The sequence below is a fragment of the Syngnathus typhle genome, linkage group LG19 (genome assembly GCF_033458585.1).
Source record: "Syngnathus typhle isolate RoL2023-S1 ecotype Sweden linkage group LG19, RoL_Styp_1.0, whole genome shotgun sequence".
Classification (NCBI taxonomy): Eukaryota; Metazoa; Chordata; class Actinopteri; order Syngnathiformes; family Syngnathidae; genus Syngnathus; species Syngnathus typhle.
This window is the reverse complement of record NC_083756.1, coordinates 4,986,808-5,007,706: the sequence shown is the minus strand read 5'-3', so window position 1 is coordinate 5,007,706 and position 20,899 is coordinate 4,986,808. Positions and strand designations below refer to the sequence as shown.

Genomic DNA, 20,899 nt, shown 5'->3' with positions numbered 1-20,899 from the left:
AAACATTTGTTAAAACTTGTCTGGTGTTTTATTCCTTGTTTTTATATTCGCCAATTAAAACATAAAAATCAGACATTTGGTTAACTGCTTTATATGACAATATGGATGTGTTTTACGTTGTTACATGAGTTGGTGTCCCCCAAAATAACAAATGTCGGCATAATGGATTTTTTTTTTCCAACCTTAAATTCAAACAAAAACACATTCGGTAAAAAAAAAACACCATCAATTACAAACCAACAAATACAAAATAAAGCGTGTCGGCTGGCATAGCAGCAACGCTGTCTGTCACTCACTCGTGAATCTTGGCGAATGAACCTGAAAATGGCGGTGTACCTAATAGAGTGTCCGAGTGACGTCACAGATCAAACAGCCAATCAGAAAGTGGGGGTGAGGGCGGGTGTGGCATTTTTCACTTAAACCAGGGGTGTCGACCTCAAGTCCTCGAGGGGCCGCGTTCCAATATGTTTTCCAAGTTACCCTCGTTAAACACACCTGCGTGAAAAGTTTTAGCTACTTTCACGTTCTGCAGGAGCTAAAACTTTTCACGCAGGTGCACTTAACGAGGGAATCACACGGACACTCCATTAGGTACAGCGCCATTTTCAAGTCTACCTGATAACAGGCCACTTTATTAGGGAAACATCATGGTCAAAGGTCACAGGTGTCAAGCTCTAGTCCTCGGGGCAGCGTTCCAATATGTTTTCCAACTGACCCTCGTTAAGCGCACCTGCGTGAAAAGTTTTAGCCACTTTCACGTTCTGCAGGAGCTAAAACTTTTCACGCAGGTGCACTTAACGAGGGAATCACACAGACACTCCATTAGGTACACCGCCATTTTCAAGTCTACCTAATAACAGGCCACTTTATTAGGGAAATATAATGGTCAAAGGTCACAGGTGTCAAGCTCTCGTCCTCGGGGCCGCGTTCCAATATGGTTTCCAAGTTACCCTCGTTAAACACACCTGCGTGAAAACATTTAGCTCATTTTGACGTTCTCGGTCGCTAAAACTTTTCACGCAGGTGCACTTAACGAGGGAATCACATGGACACTCCATTAGGTACACCGCCATTTTCAAGTGTACCTGATAACAGGCCACTTTATTAGGGAAACATCATGGTCAAAGGTCACAGGTGTCAAGCTCTAGTCCTCGGGGTGCGTTCCAATATGTTTTCCAAGTTACCCTCGTTAAACACACCTGCGTGAAAAGTTTTAGCCACTTTCGCGTTCTGCAGGAGCTAAAACTTTTCACGCAGGTGCACTTAACGAGGGAATCACACAGACACTCCATTAGGTACACCGCCATTTTCGATTGTACTTAATAACAGGCCACTTTATTAGGGAAATATCATGGTCAAAGGTCACAGGTGTCAAGCTCTAGTCCTCGAAGGGCCGCGTTCCAATATGTTTTCCAGCCTCGTTAAGCGCACCTGCGTGAAAACATTTAGCTCATTTTGACGTTCTCGGTAGCTAAAACTTTTCACGCAGGTGCACTTAACGAGGGAATCACACGGACACTCCATTAGGTACACCGCCATTTTCAAGTGTACCTAATAACAGGCCACTTTATTAGGGAAATATCATGGTCAAAGGTCACAGGTGTCAAGCTCTAGTCCTCGAAGGGCCGCGTTCCAATATATTTTCCAAGTTACCCTCGTTAAACACACCTGCGTGAAAAGTTTTAGCTACTTTCACGTTCTGCAGGAGCTAAAACTTTTCACGCAGGTGCACTTAACGAGGGAATCACACGGACACTCCATTAGGTACACCGCCATTTTCGATTGTACTTAATAACAGGCCACTTTATTAGGGAAATATCATGGTCAAAGGTCACAGGTGTCAAGCTCTAGTCCTCGAAGGGCCGCGTTCCAATATGTTTTCCACCCTCGTTAAGCGCACCTGCGTGAAAACATTTAGCTCATTTTGACGTTCTCGGTAGCTAAAACTTTTCACGCAGGTGCACTTAACGAGGGAATCACACGGACACTCCATTAGGTACACCGCCATTTTCAAGTGTACCTAATAACAGGCCACTTTATTAGGGAAATATCATGGTCAAAGGTCACAGGTGTCAAGCTCTAGTCCTCGAAGGGCCGCGTTCCAATATATTTTCCAAGTTACCCTCGTTAAACACACCTGCGTGAAAAGTTTTAGCTACTTTCACGTTCTGCAGGAGCTAAAACTTTTCACGCAGGTGCACTTAACGAGGGAATCACACGGACACTCCATTAGGTACACCGCCATTTTCAAGTGTACCTAATAACAGGCCACTTTATTAGGGAAAAATCATGGTCAAAGGTCACAGGTGTCAAGCGCTAGTCCTCGAAGGGCCGCGTTCCAATATGTTTTCCAAGTTACCCTCGTTAAACACACCTGCGTGAAAACATTTAGCTCATGTATGTATGTATGTATGTATGTATGTATGTATGTATGTGTTTATTTATTTATTTATTTATTTATTTATTTATTTATTTAAATATATATAGCTGGGATTAAAAAACATCTTCCACATTGAACCTCAGGAAGACATATTAAAGAAAGAGGTCTGCATCCTCTTGCATCCCGAGGGAAATCCACACACTAAAAAATGGTTTAGGCTTGGTGGCGAGTCTCACCAGCCTCCAAATTAGCCTGGAGATGGAGAAAGAAGTTGGGGTAAAGTGTCCTTCTCCCCTAAAGTTGTGTGCTTCACAATAAACATCAAATTGACAATTTGCTCCAGTGGTTGGTCTTAAAATGAAACCTTGAATATCATCATGGAGTCTTCCATTGCTCTTTCAATGAGATCAAAAGATCCATCACTATATTTTTAATTCAATGGAGTGACTGTTAAAAGACATTACAAAGACGTGAAACTTTTATTTAAGATGCATGGATGAGGAAAAAAAACACACACACAGTTCTCCATGTACCTCAATTTATGTTCACGTTTTGGTACAGTAAAAGAACAAAATGGATGTTAGTATACAAAGATGCAAGAGGTCACACAAGGACCTCGGAAAACATTGTAAACGTCACAATGACACATCGTGAAATGTGAGCAGTAACCAACAAGTACACTTGAATATGTAACATGACAGCAAATTAAGAAAAGAGAATTGAATTGGCAACAAGCTGGTGATGGTGCATTTTACTGCAGAATTACAAGGTGACTATTTGGACATAGCAACTCCTAAACTAGCACTATTCATTTACAAATTCTTCACATGAACGATTGTGCTGCTACATTACAAGACATTTTTCGAAAGGCTGGAAAAAGAAAACTTTGACAGGGTAAAAAGTCCCACTGTAAACATGGAACAAGGCAACTCAAGTTTCAACTGTCAGTGTTAGGTAAAAAGCACGATGGACCATGTTTTTTTGGAATGGTGAAGTTAAAGGAAGCAAATAATTTGGATTTATTGTGAGGCAGAACTCCATCTTGACCAAAAAGAAGAAAAAAAAAGATCACAATGAATGTTCTTCCAAATAAAAAAATTAAATCAGGCAACAACACAATACAAACACTTCTTGAATATACTGTATATTGTCTTCAACATGAAATAGAAACAGCTGGAATTCTCTTCATGCAACCATTCAGCAGTAACTTAACAGCAGTGATGTGAATACACGTAAACACTAGTCACAAAAAAAGGTTGGTGATATTGATAACCTTTCCAGAAATTTGTGCGCGTTAGCATTTCACCAGACTTCATTTCTCCTGCAGCAAAGCGGGGATGTTGATGTTCCATCCGATGGCCTGCCGGTCGAAGCCGCAGGTGAACAGGTTGCAGGTTTGGTTCTCCTCGTTCCACGCCGTGCAACACACCATGCGCCTGTGGCCCTGCATTGACGCATGTTTGATGTTAACGATGCTCAATGACGCTCTCTCGGGTTCTCTTACCATTCTGTTGCTGCGAGGCAGTCGGGCCAGCCTCACTCCGCTCATATCAAACAGCCGCACTTGTCGATTGTCGTGCGGCAGAGCGATGATCCTCTGGTTGGCGGAGACGCTTATCCTAGCGATCGTCAAGTATTTAAATACAGTAGTCACGTTCTGATAAATGACTTTTTCCTCAATTGACCAACCTGTTGACAGCCGAGTCGGTGCGGATGGTTGCTATCGGTGACCTCATATTTTTCAGATCCCACACTTTAACTGTACGATCATCACTTCCGGACACCACATTGTCCCCCACCGTGAACACTGCTGATGTCACTGTGCTACAAAAAAAAAAAGAAAATTTTAAAATGTTACCTCGATTGTGATTTCCACTGTGAAATACACAAACACAGTTTGGGCTGCATGTTTAATTCAAACTGACGTGAAATTAAGGGATAATTAGTGGGGACTAAACTCCTATAAGAGAGGCAGATGCTCATAACGTCTAACCCAACCGGGACCACGTGAGGCGGGGAAGGAGAGAGGCATTGGAGGTCTACTAGGTTGTCAGACAAGGTAATTTATTAAAAGGTTGATTAAGGTTAAAGCGTCTTTAGAAAGGGTGCAAGAGGAGGGAGGGGGGGGGAGTGCTCCACGCTACTTAATAGCCTCTCTGCTGTTTCGCTGACAGCGAAGGTCAAATTATTTTTTGAAAGGACACTAGGGAGATGACAGAGGGAAAAGAATATACAGAAATGTACACTTTCAATTTATTTCATTAGGATTTATTAGAACCTCCATTTCAATCATTAGCAATGTGTCGCCTAAAGTCGTTGGCATTAAAAGAGACTAATGTGACAAGACATTGAATTTGTGGAGGAAGTCCACGGTTTCTCTTTTCGCTGCTGGCTTGTTAGTTGTAATTATGGCAGGGAGGTGGGATGCAGGGTCTACGTTGCACTTTTCGCTGCTGTGCATTGTTGTCAGTAAGCATTAGCGCTAATTGCTAGAGATGACAGAAGAAAAGTGAAGCGGTGTTCCCTGAAGCTGGCAACGTTTGACAGTGTGGCACATTGAAGAAATTAACCAGAAAAATGGTAGCTTTGTTTTTTGTGATGCTAATTTGGTATGTGTGAAGTTAGGTTGGTATTGATAGTAATCTGCGTATATATAATTGTGTGGTGTTAGTTTCAGCAGAATGTGATTTTTGGTTTTTAAATCGGTTAAAAAGCTCTATAAATGAATATAAAATAATAAATGAAATGATGAGTGTAAGTGCAACACTGACTCTGTGTGTCCCTGGAAGACATTGACGGAGTGGATGGATGGATCTCTGAAGTCCCACAATCTGAAGGTGGTGTCCCTGGATGAGGTGACTACCAAACGCTGGGTGGGGTGAGTGCAACAGTGGGTCAACTCCTGGTCATGGCCTGCACAGAGAAATCAGCCTTGACCTCAAGTTATAAACTCATACTAGAAGAACATACATGCTGGATATATTTCTCGGGTTACAATACAATACAATTTTATTTTGCAAACTTTTTTGGAACCACTCCTTTAGTTGCTATTCACTGTTTTGCTTCTCAGGCCATAAGAATAAAAACAATACTTTGGCGCCATCTTGTGGAATGTTATTTAATGTTAAATCTGCTATTATCTGCTGACTTACCAGTGAGAGCGTGCACCAGTTCAGAAGTCTCCACCTCATAAAGGTTGGCAGCCCGATCCCAAGAAGCTGTCACCACCTGACGGCCGCCCACCAGCCAATCAGCTGCGATGACTACACCCTGGTGACTTTTCAGGGTTGCCGTTGCAACCCGGACAGTGGGCACCTCGCAAGGGCCTTCCCCATCCACCTCGCCTTCTTCTCTGTCTGAAGAATCCTGGTCATCATCACACGGCGCCTAATATAAAAAGAAAAAGAAGTTCAGTTACTGTACAGAGTGACCTTCTCCGGTACAAAAGTCAATCCAGGGCATTCAACCCCTTCAAATTGAGCAGAATTAAGTGACTTACACTGACATCTGGTGGTGGCTGGGGGGCAGGTAGTTGCACCATGTAGCGCCAGATGTGAGCCGTCTGGTCCCCGGAGGCTGGGACGATGCAAGGACACGTGAACAAACACGGAGATCGACATTCAATCACGTCGGCATGTGAGACAAAATAACATTGACACCAATATTCAAGTTTGGTTTTTTTACCTGTGAGGGCCATCTGCTCAGTGGGGTGGAACTTGATAGAGTTGACTGTGGAAGACAGATAAATAAAAATGACTCAGAAAACGAATTTTTGAAATACTTGCAAAGAAAAAAATTTTGCTTAAATGAATCATTTTAAGAGTATTGTGTTTGTGTTTACCTGATCCAGCATGGCCACCATATTTAAGCAGGCATTTCCCAGTCTCGATACTCCAAAGCAGGGCTGAGTGATCTGTGAAGAAAGTAGGTCATATCGTCATGAACATTTTTCCTAAAATAAATCGTAAACAAGGCAAAGCGATGGTAAATCTAAACGTAGAAACATTTTTGAAAGCACAATTGATCATCTTCTGGAAAGTGACGTACCAGCCGATGCAGTTCCAAGGACGACAGGCTGAGTTCTGGTTACACCGAGGTCCCAAATTCCATCCCGATGGCCAACATATTCCTTCTGGAGATGGCACAAAGCTCTGGACCCTGCAGTAGCTTTGAAGCTGGATACAATCTGAAATGAGCAAATAAATTCATACAGAGAAATGATTACAAGGTGCAAACTGGTGCAAAATGTATACTAAGATTGCCAAAATGAAGAAGAAAAAAAAAAGTAAACTTAATACAGTTAAGCTTGTGCCATGTCTTGAATTTGCTCCTTCACAACAAAACCGGAGATGAATATTTATCAGGGAAACCAGATAATTATATTTAATAATGATGTCAAATGTTGTTTATTATAATTGATGTGGCCGAAATATCACAAACCTGACCTGTAAACATGCTGTATTTCTGCTCAAGTGACGACTCTGCAACACCAGATGGCGCTGTTTTTCTTTCTTTACCATTACACAAAAAGCATGTCATTGCTAAATGGAGTTACTTAACTCTAGACTGCAAAAAAAAAAAAAAATCTCAGCTGGTGGCACGCATGCCATTTTATTTAAGGTCAATTTGCGTAAATACTGAATTCATGGTTTAGATATACTTTTTTTTTTTTTTTTTTAATCAATGATGTTCTGCATTCTCCTCCCTAACTGCACCAAAGTGTACCACACCACAAACTATCTCTGGGACTTGACTCGAGAGCCACTGCATGAGAAAATATGAGGTTTTATATGTCTGTCAATGCAGCGGTTGCTAAAAATAAGTTGAGAGACGAGATGCGGAGTCAAGGTCAGACTGCAGTTTAAAAAGAGAATCAGAGCATGTGATTAACAGTATACACGGGACATTACCCATGATTCTCCACTTCATAACTCTCAAGCGGCCGCAGTGAAATTCAAATTGCACGGTCCACCTATTTTGCCGGCGAAAGCGTACAATTGTTATATATAGCAAAGAAATTACAAAGGAAGAACTCAAGGGAGGTGAGATTGTCTAAAAGTACCCGAGGCTGTAAATGAATTGCACTTAAACATGTGACATAGCACATGACCTTAGAAGGGAGGACAAGATGAGTCCTCCTTGCCCTCACTTAGGAACAAAGGACCATTTGATCGTGACATCATTTCCAAATATTGACCCAGGTAACACATTTATTAACTGTATAAAGAAAAAAAGGCAAACATAAGTCCGATACCTTACTAGTTGACGCTTTGTAGGTCGTCTTCAGCTTCTGTGACAGTTGGCTGGTGCTGTGGCTGGCTGTGCGACAAACACAGCATCACAAATGGGGAAAAAAAACTGACAGCTGTTAGCAAACTTGCTTTCACTGCTGCTCATTTTGAATACTCATAATGATCTGATTACCGGCAAATGTGTTTGTTAACCTAAGCCTTGGCATTTGAAAATCCTCCAGCGAAGTCACGTAATGTGCATTAGGGGGACCGCACGAGCATAACAATAACATTACTCTAACAAATCCCGCAGGAAATACTAGACCTTTTGTTTTCAGGGCTCCCTTGGAGAGATCTCCTCCCTCAAGATTCTGTCCGTCGCCAGCCAGACGTTCATTCAGGGAATCAATTTCCCGTCGTACTGTAATGTTAGCACAGTGGCAAGGTTTTAGGAGACAAAAAAAAAAAAAACGTCAACGTTCCGGTTTAGACAATCAATACCTAAAGGTCAACAAAGTATACTCTAAAAATATAAGCTGACAAAATGGTTATTGTTGCCAAGTTTTGAACTATTGACGTTGCCTTGGTTACATTTTTTTAAAGCACATCTCAAGGTCTGGATGAACTGGACGAACTCACATTCGAGGTTTTCGATGTAGAGATTTTCAAACTCTCGCTCAATCTGGCCAAACAGGTCGAGAAGATTGTTACGCAGAGAGTGGGGCAGCTTGGAGTCCTAGAGAGACACAAAAACATAGTAACAAATGGAATTGTTCTTCACTTGTTACAACAGAAGCACAATAAGAGAGTCAATCACAACCGAGCTTTATTATTATTATTATTATTTTTATTATTATTATTATTATCCACCTACCTCCATTGTGGGTGCTTGGAAAAAACAAATACCCAGTTACAAAGAGACCACCAGTCAGCAGTAGGCCAACACACAAAAAGAAGCACAAGCTACCATGACAGCTAACCTCTGCCTTTGACAGCTCACATGAAGAGCTGAATCTTATTTCCTTTCACTTGCCAACTTTTAAGAGGGCCCAGGGAACCAAATACTCCGCTGCCACTCTTTCATCTGGCACAAATTCAAAACCAACAGTGACGTTAGTCTCCTGTTCATTGTGTCGCTACCACCGGCTCGGAGAAAAAGATCAATTCGAAAGCAACAGGCGGCCATTATGTATATAAAGCTGCTTAGTGGTGCCCCTAAAAAAACTCCAGCATATTCAGGATAATAACGTCAGTGTGAGAAAAGTGCATTCTCCGTGTTGTTTATGAGTTCAAATATGGTAAGATGAGACAAGGAACAAGAGTAGTCGCTGGACATTAACCGACTCAGCAGGTCGAGAGAAGGCTAATCAGAAGTGGACAAGCAGTCTATATTAAAACTTGATGAGACAACGGGTCAGGGCAAGTTGCAGGCTCTTGTTGCGAGTGGCTGATAAGAAAACCAAAGGAAAGTGACAATTAATTGATAAAAATGTATTGAATGCTTTGAAGAACATTTTGCATATGGGTGTACTGCAGCTCAGCTTTAATAGCAGAAACATGAGAACTAAAAAAATTTCACACAACCTTTCTTCACCTTGTCACACGGATGATGGAAAAACATTTAGACTGGGCTCTAATGTTAACAACCAGGATCTACTTGATCAAACAGAAAATGTGATCTAGTCTCGATAAGTAAATACTTGCCAACCTACTATTTATGATCTTCCCTTTCTGGTGGTAATAAATAAATGAAGGGTAGGGTAAGGTCGACTCATTTAACTACCGTTGGAGATGAATCACTAACCTCAAGAGTTGTCTAAAAAGTCTGAAAAAGAAAAACAAGCACTAAATAAATAAGCAATGGTGCTCAACCTGCCACTTGCAGCTCTTTAACCAAATAACAGTAAAAGTAGCAGCACTAGCTGGTAAACTATTTTGCATATGTTGAGAAGACACAGTGATAGGTTAAAAATAATCATTAGAATAAAACTGTGTTTGTCGTTCTTACCTGTCCCTCCAGCATGTCTCCTCTGTGGATGCCAGATGGTCTCTCTTCCGTACTGTTTGTGCGCCGGATAGACAGGCTGTGAGCCTTGCGCTTTTGTTTGGGGTGACGAGCGGTTGAGGCAGAGCTGCCGCTACTCCCACCCTCAACAGGCATCCCGCCTACTTTTTTTCCACGGCCCTGCCCCCCTGCTCACCTCCTACCTGAAGAGCAGGCCGATAAAATCGGACAGGGCGAGATGGCTGATGGCTGGGCAATGCCGGTCAGTTACCACCATCTGCCTGCGGGTAAAATAAGGTGTTCAAGGTCACAATAATTGCAAGCTGAAAAAGACAAAAAAAAAAAAGGGACAGCCTTAATCATAACTAATAAAACAACAAGCAACTGTGATGTTATGTTTATTATCTTCTCATGCCTCCAGTAATGCTAAGATTATACAATAACATGAACAAGAATGCCTGAAGGGACAAACTAACTGGTTACGAGCAAGCTTGTCACATACTTATCAAAAGCAGGTTATGGGTTAATTTGATCTGAGGTTATTTACTTTTTTATGCCAAGTACCACCAAAAGAAAGATTTCATATAAAATGAGAGGTTTCATTCTTGAAAATATATATTTCATATGTTCATAATCCACTGTTACATTATGCAGTTTAATCATTAGCAGTGCATCCAAATTCCATTTAAATCAAGCTCTTTGTTAATATAATGAATTTATGAAAAACGCATGGCACATCAATGTCGTACCAACATTCATGTACATGCTTGATAAAAACAGTTCTTAAATAAAAGTTAATAATATTCAGAGATGTTTTTAAAAAATCAAGAATACATTTCTAAACCAAAGCCTATAGCAACTAAATGTTTGGAATTCATAGTAGCGTCATCAGTGTGTTGAAAAGGCCAATTAAAATACAAAACGACAGAAATATAACATAAACCATCTAAATTCAATTGTTATATACCAAAATTGCTAAATAACGTTGACGTTTTGTCACCAGAATAAACTGCAAAAGGCAGACTCACCGCAGTCCTGGTTCTTCTAAATGAGCGCACCTAGCACATTTTTTCGTATGTCAATGTAAACCACTAACTCTCACTGCAGCATTCACTTCACACACGATTCCAAAATAATATTCCGTATAAGATTCTAGTACATAAATGCTGACAAACAACGAAATGTCAGTGGATTGTAAATTGCCACGGCCGCTGAGATCTTACAATTTTTGACACATCACGTACAGCGAGGGTCCAAGGACTTCCGTATTACGCAGTTTGTGTTGTGTTCACACCCACCAATCAGCTGTCACGCCGATGACAGCGACCAATAGAACAGCAGTGACGTAGCACGCATGGGCTCGTAGTCGAGCGATTCATGCACGGTATTGCGCCCTAAATGTCGTAAGCAAAAGCTAAAGGGATAAAAGACGTAGCGGATTGGCTGTCCAACACAAGACAGAGGAGTCGGTGAGTCTTTTTTCCTCGTGTTTTCTTTAACGTTCTATAAAGCACATGCAATACACGTACTTGAGTTACTAGGCCTGGGTGGAGCCGGGCAACACTGGTCCGATGGCGTGTGTGAAGGTAAGTGTTGATGGTAAAACCAGAACAGGAGTCATGGAACGAACTAATGTCACGGACCTGGAGGGGGGGAAAGTACCTGGTTACATTAGTACAATCGTGATATTTGTACTTTGTTACTCTGTTACTTTATTTAGACAGGATAACGTAAAATTAGCCTTGTAATGCAATCGATGAACGGTCACTGTGAAGTGAATGTTGTGATCCGGTCCAGAAGCCGTTCTATGTTTTACCTGCACCCTATATTGACGTACACGTGATTGGTTTGCAGCTTTGGTCACACGATGGTGCGGGCCTTATGGGCGGTGCTACGGGCGGTGAACACCCAGGGAGCAACCGGGTTAAAAACAAACGTACCTGTCAGCTACGCAGGCGCGCATCATCCTTGGAGCGGAGATTTTCGGCGACACATTGGTGCGTGCTTCCGATCTTTATCCAGGTAAGCTTTTGGGCTCTCAGGCTTCCACTATGTCGCTTAAGGTCACAACAAAGTTTATATTGTAACAAACTGATCCAATGGAAGGCCTCGTTTCAGGCTGCGTAGCCGCAAAAAGCCGCATCGAAATTATGCATTCTTAGCAACATTCCTTTCATAAACGTGCACATGTCGTATAATATTTGACATAAAACGAAACTTGCGTGCATTCTTGCATTCCAGGAGAACTAGTTGGTTAGAGGGATTGACTAGATCAGTTTAGTCGTCTACATTGTTTATTTGCACTTTTGTCCAACAATAGGACTGATGTCATAGTCTGAAATGGGATTTGCAAAAACCTTGCTCGCACTTCTTCTAATAGGAAGCAAATCAGGCAGGTTTTATGGTGTGTTAAGTACACAAAATGGATATTTTTGTTTGTTGCAGTGACATAGGTCACCAACAGCGTCCGACCAGAATGCCTGAGATAACCACAGAGCACCTGGATGAGAAGCAAGTGAAGTTGCTGGCTGAGATGTGCATCCTCATCGACGAGAACGACAAACGAATCGGCGCTGACACTAAGAAAAACTGCCATTTAAACGCTAACATCGATAAAGGTGAGTTTCACCCATCTAGCCTCTTTGCGTGTGTTTTTATTTTTTTGTCTAACTACTACTTTTCATTACAGGTTTATTACACAGAGCGTTTAGCGTCTTTATTTTTAACAGTGAAGAGAAGCTGCTCTTACAACAACGGTCTGATGCCAAAATCACTTTTCCTGGTGAGTAGCGCATCCCCACAAGATTTGTTTGTGTCATTCAAAGTATAATATTGTAGATGTGTGTTTCAGGTTGTTTCACAAACACATGCTGCAGTCACCCTTTACACACAGATAGTGAACTGGAAGAAAAAGACGCCATTGGAGTGAGGAGAGCTGCTCAGAGGAGACTTGAAGCCGAATTGGGTATCCCCATAGAACAGGTAAACGGTTTGGGTTGGTGTGTTTATGGTGCATCTGATCTCACTTCAGTCTTGTTGATGTGCAGGTGACTCCAGATGAAATGACTTATCTAACAAGAATTCATTATAAAGCCCAGTCGGATGGTGTTTGGGGAGAACATGAGATTGACTACATCATCTTTATGCAGAAGGTATGTCATGTCGACTGCTAGAAACATTGCATGAAATATCCTAACTGCGCATGTAATTGCTGACTCGCTTTCTATATATTTTATTTAAGGATGTGGAGTTGAGCCCAGACCCCAACGAAATCAAAAGCCACTGTTACGTCACTAAAGACGAGCTACGGCAAATGCTGGAGAAGGCCAAGCGTAAAGAAGTAGAAATCACTCCCTGGTTTCAACTCATCGCAAACACCTTCCTCTTCAAATGGTGGGACAATCTGCAAAACCTGAACAAGTTTATGGATCACAAAAACATCCATCGCATGTAATCCCTATTAGTCAGGAGATTCGATGGTGGACTCGCCAATAAGTCTAGAAAGGCAAATCATGAAAACTCTAATAAGCTTCACAATGTAAAGTTATGGATAAGAATAGCCTATTTTTCTATGGTAAATAAAATCATGCCTGGATAAAGTATTGATATTTTACATCATTACACGCATTGATGACTATGAAACATTAAAAAGTGTTGAATCGCATTGTCTTTTTATTTGCAATAAACATGTCGACTGTATATTAACACTGGTGCATATTTGTGTTAGCAAAAGAGTGCTAGTTTTGTAGCATTACTCCTCTAGGTTATTTTAATCAGTCAAGCTATTCTGCATTAAGTAACTGGAAGATACAACGAGAAAGTAATTAAATGATGGCATTTGTACATGTCAAATAAGTGCCCTTAAAAAAATATAGCATACTATATGGTAATGCAGGGTTTTGGCATTTCAGGAAATAAAATGACAATGTAAAAGCGACAATAATCCTTGTGCAAAAATCAGCATTGTAATTAGCTATGTCATTACATGAAGACGTAAACTTGAGTCCGCAAACTTGTTTGTACTACTGACAGGATAGACGTAAAATTATTTAATCTAACTCTTCATGGCACGAGTTTAAGACTGGCGCGATAAAAGTTTTTTCTAAGAGCCTATACTACAGATTACAAAGCAGCAGTGTACATACGAGTATAACGTAAATGAAATGTTGAATACAGCTAATTGCCTATTAAATTGCTCAGCAATGGTCCAGGTTTTTGTGAGCTACCTGAAAATATTTGTTTATAATTTTTTTTTTTTTTTTTACAATATGCTTCATAGAGTATGATTGGACAATAATTTGTTTTAGGAGAAGGTTAAAAAAAAAATCAAGTTTAAAAAAAAAAAAAAGGTACTGTGTGATCGTGATGGATCCGATCGATTTGCGCAGCAACATCAGATGGCCTCTGGAGACTTTGCAGCAGGATTGTTGTTGGGTGGGCTCAGCTTCATGTGGTTGCAAAACTCCACCAGCTGACCTGGAACCTCAGCCAACACACGCTTGGCCAGTGCTTCTTTTGGACCCTGTGGCAATAAAAGGGCACAATTGTCATTATGGAAAACAATTGAACAAAAATGAAATGGAGGGGGAAAAAAAGGAGACAAGAACTAGACAAAGACAGACAAAACCTTAATTGACCACACTGCTGAAAATGATCAAAAGCAGCAGTGCACAATCAATAAAAAAAAATAAAAAATAAGAATGGTACCAAGAGGTCATGCCTACAATACGTTTTACCTTTACATGCATTACATACACAACACAAGCAATTTTCACACACGTGCAGCCGAGAAAGAAATGGCAGAGATTGGGTACATGAAGAATACTTTTGCTCAAGGGCGCTTCAGTGCTTCTAGTATTCCAAAGGTGCCTTACTGGTATGTCGCAATATCAGACAGTAGTGGATAGACAAGCTCTGAAGTGTCGTACTACAATGGCTTTCCATTAGATAAATGCTACATTGCAATTGAGCAGTTTTTAGTTAAAGCAGAAAACAGCATGGGAGTGTTATAAGGGCCTTAAGACCAAATATGTGGAGTACCCCTATGAAGAAGCGGGCTCGTGGGGAAAAAATCAAGAGGAATCAACGCACAAACTGAATTGACATTTAAATTAAAATTGTTCAGACTTACATTTTGAAACTTCCTGAATGGTACAAATTGAACAATGTCACGCATGGCAGGCTCGCCAGTAAGAGAGCGGAGATGGCCGTCATCTCCGTCCAGGAACTCCATGTCGGTGAAGTCCGCGCCGCCCACCCCAACGATTATGATGGACATGGGCAGACGCGAAGCGTTGACGATGGCATTACGTGTATCATCCATGTCAGTGATCACTCCATCAGTGATGATGAGCAGCACAAAGTATTGCTTCAAGCAGGACAAAAAAACAATGGGTAAGTCAGCTCCAAAAATATAAATGCACTTTCCATATCGTTCTATATCATGTTTCTATTTTTCTTATATTTAGTTTTCAATTAACTGCAGCTACTCACTGATGCAGTGCTTTGCAGCATGGCATGGTGTGCATAACACGTTACGTGGTTGATGATTGGTGAGAAGTTAGTAGGACCATAAAGTTTAACTTTAGGAAGGCAATCCCTGTAGGCCTCCACGATCCCTTCGACACCTGCACAATGACAGCAAAAGGGTCAACCCATAATAGTCCAAAAGCACCACCTCTCATTTCGAACATACCTGCACAGAATGGATTTGCGGGGTTGAAATTGAGTGGAAATTTATGGGAAACCTGTAAAAAGAAAATAGTTCAAGTTAAAGTCACTTAGAAATAGTAAAAAAATAAAAAATAAAATAGTCATACCTGCCATGCTGGCGGAATCTGGGCGCCAAAGCCAAATGCCGGAAACATCTTGTCACTATACAGAAGTAACAAATAATATAATTGTCTCAAACATAAATCAAAAACACAAATATCTTATTGTGTTTCACATACCTATCATAGTCCTGGATAACATTGCCCACTGACCAAATAGCAGAGAGGTATTCATTTTCTCCCTGTGGACTGATGTAATGCAAAGACTCAGGTGACTTTGGATATCCGTTCGAACCAGTGAAGTCGATTGCAACCTGCCGGAACGAAAATGGTTGAGCAGGGGAAATAAATCCTCAGAATTCTTTTTTTTTTTAAACTCACAGTGAAGTTGAGTTGACAGCCCCCCATAACGTAATCCAGGAATGTGTACTCTTTGACCACCTTACAAATTAAAAGTTAAAAATCAGTGTTAGGATGAATTTAATTAGCACAATAAACAAACATTTATTATACCTGGCATTGCTTCACACTCACAACACCAGAGTTCTTGTAGCTTTTCTTCTGTTGTTTCTTTTGACTGTTGATGCATTCAAATTCCACCTGAGGAGAAAATGGCCACTTTATCACTTCAGACCACAGCCTTGAGGAGCAACGCTGACTTCAGCAGTAGCTCATTAGCATTTTGCGCTACTATGACCACTGTTAGACCACCTAAGCAATATGCTCATACCGGAGAAGTGCGCGATGCTTCTTGAAGACGCTTCATGGTGGTCTCAAACGTACCGATAAGATCATGTGAGCCGTCGCTGTCATAATCAAAGCATTCAACCTACAGAGAAGGAAAAAAAAATGATATGGCGGACGAGACAAACTTCAAAAGTTGATTTCACATTGCCATACCCGGCAAATGATGAATGAAATGGATGAAAGAAATTTAGAGGAAAGAGAAAGCATTTGCCATCTAATCTAGTCACTAGGGGTGTAACGATTCATCGATACACATCGATTAATGCAGTGCTTCTCAAATAGTGGGTGCTATACCTGGGGGGGCGCGTACTACAGTACTAGAATAAAGTGTAATTGCGCATCTACTACAGCAGGGGGCAGTGGCGCTCTCATTGTTACTTCTGTCACGTTTGCGACAGTGCAACATTTTACGACTTACAAGACAAGTTAGGATAGTCACGGTGGGGAGGGGGGGCGCGAATAGTTTTCTTCTTGCTAGGGGGGGGCGTAACGGAAAATAATTGAGAAGCACTAGATTAATCGATATAAGGCTCTACGATTTATTGGCATCGATGCTAAATGTAAACATAGATTTATATCGCCGTGTTTGAGCTCGGACATTAGACGCGACTTTATTTTGAAATCCAGTTCATTGTTGCTTGCTTCCTCTTTCCGGGAGCAGTGAGCGGCGTGTTGTGTTGTGAGCAGAGCAGGCACGTCAAAGTCAAAGTCTGCTTTATTGTCAACTTCTTCACATGCCGAGACACACAAAGAGATCGAAATTACGTTTTCTCTATCCCACGGTGATAAGACATATTACACGATGGACATACAAGTAAACGACGCAATATAAAAAACAAGAAGGCACAAACAATAAATAATAAGAGTAATAATAAATAATAAATAAACAGATAACACAACAAATAAGAGCCAGTGTGCATACAGACAGTACGTGAAAGGGGAGTCGACAACTAGTACGCGGCTCCTGGGCTGGTGCTATGGCTAGTGTCCAAAAAGACGAGGAAATCTCCTCCCCTTTAGGCTTCAAGTCATTCTTTGGAAGCATTTTGGATTCCAAAGAAAAGATGACTCAACGGACAAGACACGTGCAGTTTGTAAATCCTGCCATGCGGTGATCAAATATTCAGGGAGCACAAATCTCGCCGCACATTTAAAGAAAAAACACGACATCAAAGTTCAGTGTTAAAATAAGCACTTTGTATACTACAATACTCTTGTAATTTCCTAAATAAAGAGTTTGCAGTAACTTGTTGATTTTGCGTATGAATTATTATAAATCAGGATATTGTTCTATATTTTCTATTTAAAAAATATATATATCGACCGTAGAGCACTATATCGTGATGTATCGTGAATGAATCACAGCAGGCTTTAAGATATCGGCAAATATCGTATCGTGCTTCTTTGTATCGATATGATATCGTATCGTGACAAAACCCGCGATTTACACCCCTACTAGTCACACATCACCCATGTAAGTCATGTGAAGAGGAACAAGATCAAACATGACAAAACTCACTTGTCTTCTACACTTGAAAAGAGCTTCCTTCCTGACATGTTTGCTTAAAAATTAAGAGAATATCGGTGCATCATCAGGCTTGGCGCTAAAAACACTAATCAGGTCTTCATGCCAGCAAAATATGGCAACTTTATGATTTCATCAATCTCGATTGAACTCATTCATTGATTTTTTTTTTTTTGGAGTGATGGTTATTAAAAATCAATTAAACATAAATATGTACTTTTATAGGTTTGTCCAGGTCTCCTCCGCAGAGAGATTGCAGGGGGATTCGGAAGGGTCTCCATGTTGGATTCAAGTTGTCCTTCACCACCTAAGGATGGAACAAGTTGATATCAGCATTGCATCAAGCGAAAATTCATTTGTGACATTTCAGATCAATCTGATCAATCAAAATGAAATAAACACTAACATGTGGCCATTACATAAATATCTTCCGCTCACTTGCTGGGAAAAGAGGAATTAAGCATTGCGTCCATGTCTAGTATCACTTGTCTACCTCTGTCCTGTGAGCCAGTTGCCATCCAGTTTGTGTTTGCTTGTAAAATTCCAGATACGGGTCAGACTTCCCCAAAAAATCCTGGCAATTATTGAAAAGAAGCATTTATAAATTCATGACACGAGAACATTTTTCAAATTAATCTTTAATCTCCTTATTACCTTGTTGTCCAGTTTTCTTGCTTCCACCTCGAAATTTGCCACCCTGTTATCTTTCATTTCTTCAGCACTGATCTACAGCAGGGAGGACAAAAAGAGTGGAAGAGATGAAGCCTACAACAATAATTGCTATCTTGATTACTCACTGTGATGGTCCCTTTTCCTGCATGGAATTTGTTCTTCAAGAGCAGCGGCCCGGTCAGTTTTTTATTGGACACCACCTGGTAGCAATAAAAAAAAATATATTAGAAACCAGTTTACTGGGGGTCCACCAGTGTCGGGAGAAGCTTACCTGGCCCAAGGTACACTCCAGTTCTCCTAAGCAGTCATCATCACTCAGATCAACGGTCTTAATTTCAATGTCATAAACCCCAAATTGTAATTCCTGCACCATCTCAAAGTCGTAGTCGATGACAAACTTCTTGGCAAACTTTGGGTTAAGGCAATTCTGGACTTTTTCTGTGCGTTCCAACTGTTGAGAATGTTAATGAGTTGTTATTATGCGGCAATTATGATTTGTTTGCATTTTCATTCAGATGATTAAAATGAAACATCTAGTGGTGTGAACTAGGGGTATAACGATTAATCGATACACATCGATTAATCGATATAAGGCTCTACGATTTATTGGCATCGATGCTAAACGTAAACATCAATTTATATCGCCGTGTTTGACCTCGGACATTAGACGCGACTTTATTTTGAAATCCAGTTCATTGTTGCTTGCTTCCTCTTTCCGGGAGCAGTGAGTGGCGTGTTGTGTTGTGAGCAGAGCAGCCACGTGAAAGGGGAGTCGACAACTAGTACACGGACGGCTCCTGGGCTGGTGCTATGGCTCGTGTCCAAAAAGACGAGGAAATCTCCTCCCCTTTAGGCTTCAAGTCATTCTTTGGAAGCACTTTGGATTCCAAAGAAAAGATGACTCAACGGACAAGACACTTGCAGTTTGTAAATCCTGCCATGCGGTGATCAAATATTCAGGGAGCACAAATCTCGATGCACATTTAAAGAAAAAACACGACATCAAAGTTCAGTGTTAAAATAAGCACTTTGTATACTACAATACTCTTGTAATTTCCTAAATAAAGAGTTTGCAGTACCTTGTTGATTTTGCGTATGAATTGTTATAAATCAGGATATTGTTCTATATTTTTTATTTTAAAAAATATATATATGTATCGATCGTAGAGCACTATATCGTGATGTATTGTGAATGAATCACAGCAGGGTTTAAGATATCGGCAAATATCGTATCGTAGTTCTTTGTATCGATTTTTTTAAAAAAAAATGCATGCTGATTATTGATTAGCAAAGCCAGTATTTCCATCTGAATATTACCGATGCTTAAAAAACAACAGTGCCCAGCACTTTTTTAATGAATGCAGATTCTCATTACTCACCTCATACCACTGGTACTCTGAGGTGCTCGTTAACAGCACGCACAGAGGGTCTGGTTTGGATCCAGTGTCTTTATCCCAAAGATTATCACAGGAAACGGTTAGCTCCACTTTGGTCACACACTGAGCTTCCATGTCTGATTTGTTACCAGGGTGGAGTCAAAGATCTGCATGAAAAGGATCGTAATAATATTTTTATTTTCAATAAATGTGTGCAAAAATGTGCACGTTGTCTGCAGTTAATGGATTAATACAGATTCGTTTTTCTAGGTGGTTACTAGCGGAAAACTACTTTAGCAATTAAAAGGTGACACAATGCTGTTTCGCTTTTCTGTGGTAGGCAAAGCCTCACGAATATTTATTTAAAACATGTTACAACCACTTTGTTACGCTTAAATAAACCGCAGTAAGCCAAGCTAGTCACTTACAACATTACAAATTACGATCGCGCTTTGGAGATCATTTAAAATGGCACTTACCGTTAGAAAAGTGACACACGTCTTTAAAGTCCAATAACGAATGTTACGATGTTGTGAGCAGAGCAGGCACGTGAAAGGGGAGTCGACAACTAGTACGCGGCTCCTGGGCTGGTGCTATGGCTCATGTCCAAAAAGACGAGAAAATTGGCTCCCCTTTAGGCTTCAAGTCATTCTTTGGAAGCACTTTGGATTCCAAAGAAAAGATGACTCAACGGACAAGACACGTGCAGTAGCTTGTTGATTTTGCGTATGAATATTTATAAATCAGGATAATGTTCTATATTTTCTATTTAAAAAAAATATGTATTGATCGTAGAGCACTATATCGTGATGTATCGTGAATGAATCACAGCAAGGTTTAAGATATCGGCAAATACCGTATCGTGCTGATATCGTGACAAAACCCGCGGTTTACACCCCTAGTTTCAACTCATCGCAAACACCTTCCTCTTCAAATGGTGGGACAATCTGCAAAACCTGAACAAGTTTATGGATCACAAAAACATCCATCACATGTAATCCCTATTAGTCAGGAGATTCGATGGTGGACTCGCCAATAGGTCTAGAAAGGCAAATCATGAAAACTCTAATAAGCTTCACAATGTAAAGTTATGGATAAGAATAGCCTATTTTTCTATGGTAAATAAAATCATGCCTGGATAAAGTATTGATATTTTACATCATTACACGCATTGATGACTATGAAACATTAA

At 40.6% G+C, this 20,899-nt stretch overlaps 3 protein-coding genes across 10 annotated transcripts; 1 reads left to right on the top strand and 2 right to left on the bottom strand.

Moving 5' to 3' along the window:
- Nucleotides 1-2,901: 2,901 nt before the first annotated feature.
- Nucleotides 2,902-11,203, bottom strand: wdr37 (WD repeat domain 37). 7 transcript variants are annotated; one of them, XM_061265268.1, is made up of 14 exons: nt 11,146-11,203; nt 9,620-9,897; nt 8,251-8,347; nt 7,937-8,032; nt 7,635-7,699; nt 6,428-6,566; nt 6,222-6,293; nt 6,065-6,109; nt 5,880-5,956; nt 5,533-5,767; nt 5,152-5,293; nt 4,070-4,204; nt 3,885-3,999; nt 2,902-3,824 (listed from the first exon to the last, which is right to left on the bottom strand). In XM_061265268.1, the coding sequence occupies exons 2-14, from the start codon at nt 9,770-9,772 to the stop codon at nt 3,693-3,695; spliced, it is 1,503 nt and encodes a 500-aa protein (XP_061121252.1). In that variant the 5' UTR covers nt 9,773-9,897; nt 11,146-11,203; the 3' UTR covers nt 2,902-3,692. The 7 variants fall into 7 exon arrangements, with proteins under 7 accessions (XP_061121252.1, XP_061121253.1, XP_061121251.1 ...); XM_061265269.1 differs by lacking the exon at nt 11,146-11,203 and adding an exon at nt 10,915-11,054; XM_061265267.1 differs by lacking the exon at nt 11,146-11,203 and adding an exon at nt 10,840-10,959.
- On the top strand, nt 10,943-13,280 carry idi1 (isopentenyl-diphosphate delta isomerase 1). 2 transcript variants are annotated; one of them, XM_061265272.1, is made up of 7 exons: nt 10,943-11,085; nt 11,471-11,613; nt 12,062-12,234; nt 12,306-12,398; nt 12,468-12,598; nt 12,664-12,768; nt 12,858-13,280. In XM_061265272.1, exons 2-7 carry the CDS (start codon nt 11,498-11,500, stop codon nt 13,068-13,070), a joined length of 831 nt encoding a protein of 276 aa, XP_061121256.1. In that variant the 5' UTR covers nt 10,943-11,085; nt 11,471-11,497; the 3' UTR covers nt 13,071-13,280. The 2 variants fall into 2 exon arrangements, with proteins under 2 accessions (XP_061121256.1, XP_061121255.1); XM_061265271.1 differs by having other exon boundaries at nt 11,471-11,638.
- Nucleotides 13,266-20,767, bottom strand: LOC133143419 (copine-3-like). The gene is made up of 16 exons (XM_061265262.1): nt 20,187-20,767; nt 19,711-19,874; nt 18,603-18,782; nt 18,457-18,531; nt 18,314-18,385; nt 18,153-18,233; nt 17,877-17,966; nt 16,118-16,216; nt 15,901-15,987; nt 15,769-15,828; nt 15,568-15,701; nt 15,436-15,490; nt 15,312-15,363; nt 15,110-15,243; nt 14,748-14,984; nt 13,266-14,138 (listed from the first exon to the last, which is right to left on the bottom strand). The coding sequence occupies exons 2-16, from the start codon at nt 19,840-19,842 to the stop codon at nt 14,010-14,012; spliced, it is 1,617 nt and encodes a 538-aa protein (XP_061121246.1). The 5' UTR covers nt 19,843-19,874; nt 20,187-20,767; the 3' UTR covers nt 13,266-14,009.
- Between the last annotated feature and the right edge of the window lie 132 nt (nt 20,768-20,899).